The 13,120-nt window shown below is 32.0% G+C and overlaps 1 protein-coding gene and 1 long non-coding RNA gene across 7 annotated transcripts in view; one reads left to right on the plus strand and one right to left on the minus strand.

Moving 5' to 3' along the window:
* LOC115878690 (eukaryotic translation initiation factor 4 gamma 1-like) overlaps positions 1 to 13,120 on the minus strand; it is an 81,573-nt gene that overhangs the window by 50,725 nt on the left and 17,728 nt on the right. For 3 of the 5 annotated variants that reach the window (XM_030895264.1, XM_030895266.1, XM_030895268.1), the window contains 6 exons: positions 10,361 to 10,527; positions 9,102 to 9,209; positions 8,127 to 8,343; positions 6,099 to 6,433; positions 2,453 to 2,623; positions 506 to 695 (listed from right to left, as the gene is read on the minus strand). In XM_030895264.1, coding sequence (XP_030751124.1) covers positions 506 to 695; positions 2,453 to 2,623; positions 6,099 to 6,433; positions 8,127 to 8,343; positions 9,102 to 9,209; positions 10,361 to 10,527 — 1,188 coding nt within the window. Of the gene's footprint in view, positions 1 to 505; positions 696 to 2,452; positions 2,624 to 6,098; positions 6,434 to 8,126; positions 8,344 to 9,101; positions 9,210 to 10,360; positions 10,540 to 13,120 lie in introns of all 5 variants that reach the window. The other 2 variants (XM_030895267.1, XM_030895263.1) reach the window with 2 other exon arrangements.
* On the plus strand, positions 4,461 to 5,677 carry LOC115878693. 2 transcript variants are annotated; one of them, XR_004049588.1, is made up of 3 exons: positions 4,461 to 4,892; positions 4,942 to 5,188; positions 5,556 to 5,677. It is a non-coding gene; the product is annotated as an uncharacterized LOC115878693 (long non-coding RNA). The 2 variants fall into 2 exon arrangements; XR_004049589.1 differs by having other exon boundaries at positions 4,461 to 4,887.

Genomic DNA, 13,120 nt, shown 5'->3' on the forward strand with positions numbered 1-13,120 from the left:
TTCGAATCCGGGTCAGGGGAAAGACTTTTTTATTTTATTTTCGTTTATATTCTGATAGTAAAGTATTAAATAATTGTAGTAATTAAAAAAAAACAAATATTTAATACTTTACTATCAAAATATAAACGAAAATAAAATAAAAAAGTCTTTGTCCTGACCCGGATTCGAACTCTGAATCATCGGTTCGTGGTCGGAAACTCTACGCACTGCGCTATGGAGACATGTTCGATTTATATTCAATACTAGAATTTAAAGGACTAATAAAAATATAGGATCTTCTCTAAATGCGCAGTAGGGAACGCAACGTTTACCGGCAGCCAGACGGGCCGCATGCTGTTCCAGAGAGCATAGTAAAAGATATATCAAAGAGCCAGACGTCTTAAAATACTTGTTTTTCGGACGCTGCTAGCTCTCGTACTATAATCTTTTTATTTAAAGATTTAATCTCTTAGTTTTTTATAAAAAAACGTCGCACATAAAAAGACGCTGTCGTAGTAACACTCACCGATAGAAGGAACCTTATCACTATCTTTGACGGGGGCCTCCGGTTTTTGGTCCCTGGGACTCTGCCGCCTGCCCTTGACGGGACTCTCGCGGTCCTTTTTCGTCAGGATGACCTCAGCGGCGTCGCTATTGGCCGAGACTATAGGGGTCACTTCTTTTTTCGACGAACTAATGAACTCTTTTGCTGTGTGCTGCAAGAAAAAAAAAGAATTGTTAAGATAGAAATGCTTTTTTCAAAGACATTTTTTACACAAAATATGCATTTCTTATGTCCCCATAGTTTAAATCAAAAATTTTATAGAAATACTAATAGTAAATGAGTAAGTGACAAAAAAAATTGGTGATTGCCTTTTAAAAAATAAAACAGGTATACAGAATGTCTTTTAAATACGTGCTAAATATTTCAATTGGTAGTATAATTCAACCCCAGAAATACGCCATTGAGTTTAACAAAAAAAATGTTGAAAATCTTTCGTTTTTCATGGTATTTTCTAGGAAATTTAAAAACTTTTTGGTGCCACTGGTTTCTAAAATTTCTCGAAGGTGCATCAAAGCATTACAATGTTGCCATCTCATATATTTCCCAGTATCTGTATATTTGTATGCTAATAAGTTCTCAGTAATTTTAATACTCTATAAAAACACACTGTACATATTTTTTAACACACACTACCGGGTGCGTCTCAAAAATGGATCACCTCTATAACTTTTTTACTTTTTTTTTAGATAAAAAAACGGGATTTGGTATGTTAGTATATGACATAAATTAGGATTGATTAACGTATTCAATTGTTTTCTGTCACTTTTTGTTTCACCGGAAATGACTACTACTTTTGATTTTTAACTGGTACCCTAGGTATTTTGTTGTACCCTAGGTGTTTTGCTTTATTCGATAAAAAATGACACTCTGAATAAAACGACATATATGTCAACTATTGACATTTTCGAATATGGTTTATTTCAAATTGCAACATGCGATTCATAACGACAATTTGACCCGAAATACCAAGTGTGTGGTACCAAATTATTCGTAAAAAAATACTTTTTCCAAATATGCTAATGAGCCACCCTCTTTCCATTTGAAAAAATTGGGGTATGCTTAAAAATACGATTTGGGCATCTTTTAACTGGCCCGGAGGAGATACGGATAACATTATCTAAAATCTGTTTCTCCAAGGCTCCTTGATTAAAAATTAGTGTTTTTAACACATCCATGGCACTCTAGATTGAAATTTAAAGTTCAATTTTGTTTTAAGCAAAAGTTGACATAAGATATGTCATTCTATTCAGAATGTCTTTTTTTATCGAATAAAGTAAAAAAATACTGAGGGTGCCATTTAAAAATCAAAAGTTGTAGTCATTTCCGGTGAAACAGGAAGTGGCCGAAAAGTTAAAAAAACCCTGTTATTTTTATTTAATTTTAAAAATGGCAAACAGAAAACATGTATCTTTTGTCCACATCTATCATAATTTAAAAAAATATTTAAACTAGTGTTTTTCCTTTAAATTTAGTGATGTACACTGATACTGAATAAAATTAGTCACTGTATTTTTTTATGTGTAAAATTATTATTCTTTTAATATATTATGTTTATTACTGTAAAGAAATAAACATACAAATATACAAACTATAGATAATTCAGGAGATGGCAACATTGCAAAGCTTCAATACGCCATCAAGAAATTTCATGTGGCACTAAAATGTTTTTAAATTTTCCAGAAATTGTCAAGTGCAATAATTTTTCATGGGCGTTTTTTTGTAACCATTTATTGAAGGATCACACTGTCCAACCATACGAAAGGTCGTAGTTATTTAAATAAAAAAAAATAAAGACAAAAAGTTTAACATAACACTTTTATTTCATGAATGAAACAATCTAAAACGTTAACAAGCGTTAGAAATTACATATACATTGGAAAAAAACACTGGGTATGTTTGAGTACTGACCTGTAAAGTACTAGATTGCACGTCGTAATGCACGGGCTGAACCATCGGTTGCGGAGGAATATGGAACTGTTCTACCAGGGGCGGCTCGTGCAGGAGGGTCTCTTCGGGAGTCTCGGGCTTCAAGTCGTCGTTTAGTGCCTGCGCCACTTGTTTCGCGAATATCGCTTGCACCTAAAATTAAAAAAAAAATCCAATTATAATCAGAAAATCAAAAAGATCTGGGTATTTAGCTGCTGAAGGGTATCCCAGGCTGATCGTGCATTAGAAGTCTCTAGAGAACTACAATATTTAGATCGGAGATTTTTTGCACATCACTGTTTCAGTTTAAAAGTAATCTAAATAAAATCGTTTATTGTTCCTTCGTGCTGATGTTTGTAGTTTGTGAGAATAAGGGCCTTGTTGAGTGTACTAACAATTTTCGACCGTGCATGGGCGAATATCTTAGCTCGCAAAAGGGCAAACAAAAACAATAAATAGAATAACTTATAGAATAACTTATAATTTATTAAATTATAAGATATTGGCACCAAACCTTCAATTTTAGCGTCGATTCCGCAACAAGGGACTTCGTACCTACGGGTAGGGACCCGTTAAACTAACAAAACCTCTTCAGTTTTGAACGATATAAATGTGGCATGTTTTGAATGTATTAAACTATAAACCTAGGTATGAGGACAGTTTCTATATTATTATTTATCTTTTATTAAAGTTCACGACAGCATAGTTAGATTCCCTGGAATAGTGATCATGGTTTTCTCTGCCGTGCTCTTCTACATGTGAATTCCAGGCAGAGTATGGCACTCCTTTCATTTCATTTAATAAAATAAGTAGGGCTTTTTACAAATTTAGCGTTTTATTTACATAACCTATTCTCCCCAAATTTCCCAAAATATTGCTTCTGTCGAGGCGCATCCGAGGTAATCACAATAAAAAAATATTTAACACAACGTAGGTTCCTTTCTTTCATTTAAATTTCTTGTTATACAGTTGGCCAAAATATTACCTCTTCAACTTTATTGACGAATTTGGGTTGTTACACTACAAGTTATTTAAGATTTAGTTTTAAAGTGTATATTTTTTTTGTTTTTTAACCAGTATCTTATTACTTTAAATGTCACGCGATGTAAAACTATACTGGCCATGTCATATTGCCATTAGTTATCACTAAAATACGAGATATAACATATAATATTTTTATAAATACACTTATAAAGTTTCACCAGCAGTATTTATAATATACGAAATACAAATAATAATAATTTTTTTGACAGAAGGAACTAAATTGTCTGACGGTTTGACACTTAATGTCAAAGGAAGATAGATAAAATCAAGAAAAAATTATGCTTTAAAACTAAATCTTAAATAACTTAAAAACGATTTATTTTAGGTATAGTAACATGTATAATCAAAAAGTAATTAATTGAAAAACCTTTTTACTAGTGAAATAAAAAAATGGGTTTCCATTTGAAAAAGATGATTTATTATAATTTTTTAAGCGCTCAATTCCATGACAGCCAATGTTATATGATATTTGAACAATTTAATTTTTGAAATAGATAGCTCCTCTTTATGCCACAGTGGCTGTGGTAATCACTCAATTTGTTGTTTAGCCTATACCGATTTTTTTGACAGGCAGTTTTTTCCTTCAAGAATTTTAAATATTTTTCTCTCAAAAACGGTTAATGTTAGGTATAGAGTGTATGCTATCAAAATTCATAAAACTGTACAGAGAATTTAAGTGTGTAATAAAAAATGAGGTACCCATTTAAAATAAGAAAGTTGCCGTGAACTTCCGGTATTTCCGGAAGTGCCGCCATATTGAAAACATTTTTAATCGATAGATCTCGTTGTGAAACAATGATGTGCAAAAAATCTCCAATCTATATAATGTAGTTCTCTAGAAACTTCTAATGCACCCTCAGCCTGGGCAGGGTTGCCAGACGTCCCGATTTAGGCGGGACTGTCCCGATTTTAATCGATGTGTCCCGATATGTCCAGCGGCCCGAGACTGTCCCGATTTGTCCCGCATCTCGTTCTCTGCTTTCAAATTCCCAAAATCTTCCTTCGCCATTATAGTAGGAGACAGGCGACAATGGCATCATGCGTAAACTCTGTTATCGCCTCGTGTCCGCCTCACCGTTTCAAGTATCGACGGTTTAAATACATGACATATCGATGCATCATTGCCATTCCTACTGATTCTTCTTTCTCTCTTCTTTTTCTTTCACGGGATTTAGTCGCTTGTCGCTTACGTTTTGTCGCAAGGTCTTTTGTCTTTTAATTTTAAGAGACCTTGTTGTAGTGTACTTCTGTTCTGTGGTGTACTTGTACTTTGGTGTTTGGTGTACTTCACAGAAGGTAGAAGGTGTACTTGCTCCTTGCTCCGTGTCCGTGGTCCGTGCAGTGAGTGCTTTACCCGAGATCAAACGCGTTATGTTGAGTTAATTTGCTGCATATTACGTACATTTTAATATTATATATAATTATAGGTTAATTCTTTTTTTTTGCAACAAAATGGATTCAGATTCCTCAGTGTCCTCTGATGAGATTGACTGGCTAGGGGTAAATTGTGGTGTTTTTGAAGATGAAGATGATGTGGTCAATGTCGTCAATGACGGAAATTCCCGAGAATTTGCCAACGGTGTTAACGATGTTAAAAAAATCAAGAACTTTTCCCGGGAAAATACAGCGGCGGCTGCGTGTTCCATTTTGCAAAAAAATAAAAGAAAAAGAGAGGTAGGTATATTAAACTATTTTCATATACAGAATAATCCACCAAAAGATACGAGGCTTGTTAAATTAGAACAAAGTTGCGCATTTTTGTGCTCAATAAAGTTACGTTTACAGAGTTGCCAAAATTTCATTTGTTTCCAATATACAGGGAAATATGTACAAAATGTGTAACATTTATTTTATTAAAAAAAAATAACTCAAAAACTATTAATAATTATAGAATCATAAGTTTTCTGCACAAATTTTATATTTTTTTCTTTTTCTACAAAATATGCTACTTGGAAAATTCACCAAATGTATAGCTGTTCAGATATCGATACCAACTTATTTTATTTTTTTTAATACGGACTTTTTAAAATATATTTTACAGACGTCTGGTAACAAAAATGGCCATCATCGGGGGTTTTCTTGAGTACGGACCTGAGAATAATCGATAATGGTGGTTATCGTCAGCATTTATTATAGTTTCTTAGCAATCATGTTAACTTTATATTATCCCCTTTGTTTGGTTTGGTTTGGTTGTGATAAAAAAACAACTACCTACCTATACTATCTTATTTTTAATAAAATATAAATAACGTTAATATGTTTATTATATTTTTCGTTTAGTACTTAAGTATTTTAATTTTAAAACATTTTTTATACCACAATCCCTCAATAAATTATTATTTAAGATATTAAAATAAACATTTTTGGGCGTGGCACCCAAACATTTTCACCTCCGGCGGTCATTCAGTGCGTCCCGCTTTTTCTTCTTCTAAATATGGCAACCCTGAGCCTGGGACACCCTGTATATCCCACTAATAATTTAAAAATGAAACTATAATAATTCTTAGAAGACTGAGTAGATTTTTACAGAATATAGCTCTCTACAACTTGTACCCTTTTACCATAACCTAACCTAAAATCTCACCTCTTTATTGTTCTGCGGCGCTGGCTGGGGCGTCTGCCGCGCAGACGACTCCGCCGACGCGGGATGCGAGTTGCTCTCGTCGTAGATCTCGTTCGATTTGTCCTCGCCCGTCTTCGGGTCGATGATCTGCAGCGCCCTCGGCCTGCGCTGGCGCTGCGCGTTGCGCGGGAACGTCCCGCCTCCCGCACCGGCGCCTCCCACGTGCGCCTGACCTGGCGGAGGAGGCAGCAGCTGCGTGGGCATGTTACCGGGAGCAGCTGCGGGAGGAGCGGCAGCCGCGGGTGTGACGGCCGTGCGGGGGATCATGCCGGCCTGTTGCTGGTAGTACACAGGGACTGTAGAACAAGAAAGAACTAAATAATGGCAAAATCTCTAAGCCTAGTCACGGCCTATTCATTAGACAGCTGGTCGACTTAAGCCTAGTCTACACATAGTGTTTCATCTGTCATTTAAAATAAAAGACCGTCTCTAGACGGTATTCCGTCTTAAGGCCCGTTTTCACGAATCAAGTCACAGGAATTCAACTGATATTCCGTGTATAATATGTTGACAAAAAGAGCAGATGACGTCCATAGTCCATACCAATCCATTTATTTTCTAATATTTTTTTAAGGTAACTATGGATGGGTTTACTTAAAAATCCGTCATGGCGTGGCCTATTGTTTTTAAAGAATCATATTGGTTTATTTAAAAAAAAAATGAGGCTCAACTTTCGTTTAGCCGAAATCTGTTATAGACATTTTTCTAAACATAAAGACACAAAAAAGTGTCCGCGGAAATTTTGTATTTTTATTTTACATAAAAATATGCTTTGACTTTAGAATAGCCGAAATTAGTTACATGAAAAATGAACTTATATTTGTTTTATACGAGCCTTTACGAGCAAAGAAATACAAAAAAATTCCTGCGGAAATGTGTCAATGTTATTTTGTGCACTTTGTTTTTCATACATTTTTCACTTTAGAATCTTACGCGACCCGGGAGCGAACAGGAGTGCTGGGTGGGGTAAAACATCTTTCGGAGGAATAACAATTCTTGTAGAATAGATAATATAGGTTCTTGTAAACTATAAATACCTCAGAATGTGGCACTTATTCTTGTTTTTTAGTAAAGCTTTACGTTTTATATTTTAATAATTAACTGTGATTTTGTAAAAATATTATTAGATTGGTTAGCATATTAGACACATTTAAATTATTTTTTTGGGTTCAAAAGTGCTTCATCCAAGGATTTTTTTCTTTCAAACTGTTCTACAAGCATAGGACTTTCTGCCAACAAATTTTTTTGCTAAATTCGTGGGTACTTTTTCCAAGACTCGATAATATAATAAGATAATTCCATTTGTTGAAAATGAAAATGAAGCATTTCCGCAGGAAATTTTTTATTTTCCTGAGTTTGTAAACGCTTCTAAATAGGCAAAAATATATTTATTTTCTATATAACTGATTTCAACTATTCTAAAGTCTATTAAATTTCCTCAGAAAATGGATAGTTTATTTCCGCAGAAAAATTTTTATTTTCCTCAATTCGTGAATGCTTCTAAAAGACAAAAATATATTTATTTTTTATATAACTAATTTCAGCTATTCTAAAGTCTAATAAATTTCCTTAGAAAATGAAAACAGCTTATTTCCGCAGGAAAATTTTTGTATTTATATGTTATTTTTAAAAATAAAACGCAAAATTTATTCTTTTTATAACAGATTTCAGTTACATATTCTAAAGTGCGAAATTTGGAAATTACGCATTTCCGCAGGAAAATTTGTGTTTTCAGTAGCTGTTTAAAGACAAAAATTTTTTTTTCTAATAACTGATTTCAGCTAAACGAAAGCTGACCCTTTAAATTACAGACATATCTATCAATATAATTTATAAAGATTTTGTCGTTGGACAGACTATACATATATTTGATATCAAAAAACTTCTGCTAGTTAAACCAACTGTCTATTGAATAGGTTGTGGCCTAATATGACGTTTTTTTTTATTAATTCAATCAAACGATACGCAACTATCGCAATGTATACTCACATTGCGCCACTCCGGCTGTGGTCGGTTGCGGATACGAGTTGTAGGGCATGGTGTGCTGGTAGACGGGAGTGGAGTAGGCTGGGGAAATGACGTTAGGGGGCCTGGGGGCGTGAGTGTTGTAAGCTGTATAGTAGGGGCCCGGCAGGTACACCCCCGCGGGCATCATGTAGGTCTGGTTGGCCGAAGAGAACATCTGAGGCTGTAACAAACCCATCATCTTGTTAGGAAGAATAAAAACGGAGATTACTATTTAAATGAGTAGACTATCATCATTCATATATTCTGTCTTCACATTCTGTATATTATACATAATAATAATCCTGTATATTATACAGAATACAAATAGAAATCTATAACAAATCTTATCATCTCGTTAGAACGAACAAAAACAAAGGTTTTAATTTAAAATAGACGACTTTTTATAGTTTCTTGAACATGATTTGTATCATATCTTTTTGACCATCCTGTATATTATACAAGATGCTCACAAAAGTCTGTAACAAATCGATAATCTAGTTAGAGCAAATACAAATAGAGATTAAATTTCGAATATAATTTAGGGTCGTATGAAATTGATTATGTTTATAAAAAAAGCATCAACGCTAAAAAAATTCAATTATTTTTTTCAAAAACAGGTGATTTTTATTTTTAGTATTTTATCAAAAATATAAATATTACTTAAGAAACAAAAACAATGTCAAGCCACTCAAAATTAGTATTTTTTTGTTTAAGAAATAAAAACAAATTTTTATGAAAAATATTCTAAATAAATAAGATATTCAATTAATAATCGATTTACATCAAATTGTGTAATTTAAGTACTACCAAACCAAGTTACATTTAACAAAATATAAAAAAACAGATAAGATAGTGAATGACTATAGTAAGATAAGTTTAATATTTTCGAACCTTTCATTTCAAGAATTTCTTTTCATATAATATACTGTTTAAAGTTAATAAAAAAATAAAAATTACCCGATGCTGTTGTGTAGGCATCCTAGGTGTCTGGTTGGGAGGTGCTCCCGTTGCTCCACGCTGGTAGTAGTTCCCCGACGGCCTCACTGGAGTAGGTACCCCAAACGACTAAAAATAAATTTAAAAAACTTAAGAGTGTTTAATATTTTGCTTTCTCAGTCTAATGTATTGATAAATTCATTCATAAATACATATTTTAAAATATCGATTATAACAAAAAAAATATTTTTGAATACCGATTTTTTTAGAATGTCGATATTTTTGAATACCGATTTTTTTGAATATTGATTTTTGAATACTGATATTTTTAGTACAGATAATTTAAATACAGATTTTTTAAATACCGATATTTTGAATATAGATTTTTTTGAATACCGATATTTTTGAATATTGATATTTTTGAATACCTATATTTTTAATACAGATATTTTTAAATGCCGATATTCCAAATATCGATTTTCTTGAATACTGATATTTTTAAATACAGATTTTTTAATACCGATATTTTGAATTTTGAATATAGATTTTTTTGAATACCGATATTTTTTGAATATCGATATTCTTGAATACAGATATTTTTGAATATCGATATTTTGGAATATCAATATTTTAAATATCGATATATTTTAATATCGGAATTTTGAATATCGATATTTTAAAATAGCGACATTTTTAAATATCAAAATTTTTGAAAATCTATATTTTTAAGCATCAATATTTTTGAATATCAATATAGAATATCGATATTTTTTAATACATATATATTTAAATACAGATTTTTTAAATATAAATATTTTGAATATGGATTTTTTTGAATACCGATATTTTTTGAATATCGATATTCTTGAATACAGATATTTTTGAATATCGATATTTTGGAATATCAATATTTTGAATATCGATATTTTTTAATATCGAAATTTTAAATATCGATATTTTTAATAAAGATATTTTTAAATACAAATTTTTTAAATACCGATATTTTGAATAGTTTTTTTTGAATACCGATATATTTTGAATATCGATATTCTTAATACAGATATTTTAAAATATCGACATTTTTGAAAATCTATATTTTTAAGCATCAATATTTTTAAATATCGATAGATATAGAATATTGATATCGTTAATATCGATATTTTTTAGTATCGAGATTTTTACACATCCCTATTTATATATTTTTTAATTTAAAATATAGATTTTTTTTGAAAAATAAAAATTTATGAAACTCGGCAAATAGAAATAATAACAACGCTCACCAGTTGCTGTATCTGTCCGGAGAGGCCCTTGAGGTCGGCGTTGGGCGGCGTGGACGACTGGTTGGGAGGCCCCTGGGGCGGTATGCCCCTGAGTCCTGCGCCCTGGTTGGGCTGCGCCTGCTGCACGTAGCCGGCGCCCGGTCCTGTCACCTGGAACGCGTCCGATCCTGCAAAGCCGACAGCGGGGGAGAAAAAAAAAGGAAAATTAGACAAAATTGACACAAAATTTATATTCTAATATGGTTTCGCTGTAACCCGAAAATGTGTCTTTATTTTTATTGTTTTGTTAACGTAAGATTTGTAACACTTTTACGAGCACCCTGTATAATATTTGATAAGAATAATATCAAGGTATGTGTGGCGACATCTGTCGGAGCAGTATTTTTTTTACATCTGAGCGTGTATTGCTGGTTGAGGTTTCATCTTTAATACAGGACATTGTTTGAAGCGCCATCTCTTAGACTCAAGTGGAAATAGGTTTTACTGGGACCAGAAAGAACGTTACAGAAAATTTTCGAACGTTTGAGACTGCAGAATCATAGATAAACCCTTGTGATAAACGAAATAAATTTAGATTGGAAAGCCCGTCAACATATATAATTGTTTTGGGTCGCGACCGTTGTACGCGATTTGGCGCTGCTATAGCAGTTGCTAAAAACAACCGTAAACAATAACAGAAATAAAAATAATTTTCTCTTGTCAAAGTCAGAATCTTCAAAAATTATAATCTTCAAAATTTAAACAGCCCTCATTGAAAATATACCGAAAAGTTTTTAAAGCGTCCATTCTCAAAGTAATTATTACTATCTTGTGAGTTTAATTTAAATTTTACCAGGGTTGGCATGATATATATCAATGATATATATCGGATATATATCATTGATATATATCATGATATTTATAAAAAAATAAAACTCAACAATCAGAAAGACAAAACAAAAAAGATAATATTGATTGGATGTGGGATATTTCAAATGTACCAAAAACTTTGCCAGAAACACTATCTATTGATTCTGACTCTGACGAATCTGACGATGGTTTAACATTAATAAAATTAATAAATCAAATATAAATTTCTTTGTTGTTAGTTTTTGAATATCTGTTTATTTTTTTGAATTTCCGTTTACTTTTTAGAATTTCTGTCTATTTTTTAGAATTTCTGTTTATTTTATAGAATTCCTGTTTATTTTTTAGAAGTTCTGTTTATTTTTTTAGTATTTCTGTATATTTTTGTTTTAATATTGTAATTATGGGCAAAGCAACAATAATTAAGTTGAAATAAAAATATTTGCTTCAGCTCTTGATTTTACTTGATACTAAACGCAATTTTACATAAAAAAATTAAAACAAAAATAAATATCAAAACTTAGATATATATCGGATATATATCCGATATTTGATATTTATATAAATATCATATTTGCCAACCCTGAATTTTACTTACTCAAACCCGTGATAATTGTGAAAAAGTGGCATTAAAAACTAAAAAACTCTGTTGTAAACAGTGAACTGCAAAAACCATCGTGGATCGTGGCATAACGTCAGTTTCTAATGTTTCACAGGTATTTCAAATACATGTCCTTATAAAAATAAAAATTATAAAATTTATTTATATTTAATTTATAAAATAAAGTTTCTTGTATGAAACTAGGGCTGTAACGAGCCCTGTTTTTTAACTTGACCGAGTACCGAGTACTCGGCTAAAGGTAATGGCCGAGTACCTAGTACTCGGCTGCCGAGTAGTCTTAACAGTTATGCGACCTTTATCAATATATACTAATTATACTATACACCATAACATAATATTATATTTTATACATAATATAAATATATAATTTAACATTAAAGAAAGCTAGTTAAAATTCCCGCAATTCCACAGCCTTAAACCAATGATCTTGTTTGTTTTGCCTATGATTGGCGAGCGGCTGGGATTCCCCGACTACAAACCAATGACCTGGTTTGTTTTTCTTATGGAGATATTGTTTTATTCTGTGGTTCTCCATGCAAACTGATATTTCTAATCTGCTGGATTCTGGATTGATTCTTTTAAGGTGCGGTGGCGACGTTGATTTTGTTTTAAGCAAAACTTATATGTGTAACTAATTTAAAAAAGTCAAAAATAATTCAAACAATTAATAATACCCTTTAAAGTTATATTAAAATGAGTGACAGTGCTGACCTCTTTTAGATTATAAGTATTAAATTATTATTTCACTGTGTTTGTGTTATTACTTATACTTATTATTATTACTTTGCTAAAATACATTAATTGAAGTTATGAATGAATAACTTTTTGTTTATTTTATTATTTGCCACTGTGAGTCTCATTTCTATCTGTTTTGGACATGCATAAATGGATTGTTTCTATTACTATACTTTACTCGGCCTACTCGGCCGAGTAAGGCCGAGCACCGAGTACATATTACTCGGTTAAAATTCTGGCCGAGCACCGAACTACTCGGTACTGGGTGCAGCCCTATATGAAACACATCGTAATTTATTTATAAAATTAAAAGAAAGTAATAATAAATTTGAATAAATATTTGGCGACATAATTCCGGAAAAATCCGAACCGATCCGAAATTATCAAAAAAGCTTTGGATCGCGACCGTTGCAAGAATTCTCGCAAGAATAGCGCCAAATAGTGTGTACATTGTCCTTATGGGCACTTTCCAATCTAAACTTGTTTTATTTATCTATGTTTGAAATACTGTTAGTTTTTGAATAGCGAATGTTGACAAGGATTTTTTTTTCAAATAG

This window comes from Sitophilus oryzae, unplaced genomic scaffold (assembly GCF_002938485.1).
Source record: "Sitophilus oryzae breed Bouriz unplaced genomic scaffold, Soryzae_2.0 scaffold_1521_pilon_pilon, whole genome shotgun sequence".
NCBI classification, from domain to species: Eukaryota; Metazoa; Arthropoda; class Insecta; order Coleoptera; family Curculionidae; genus Sitophilus; species Sitophilus oryzae.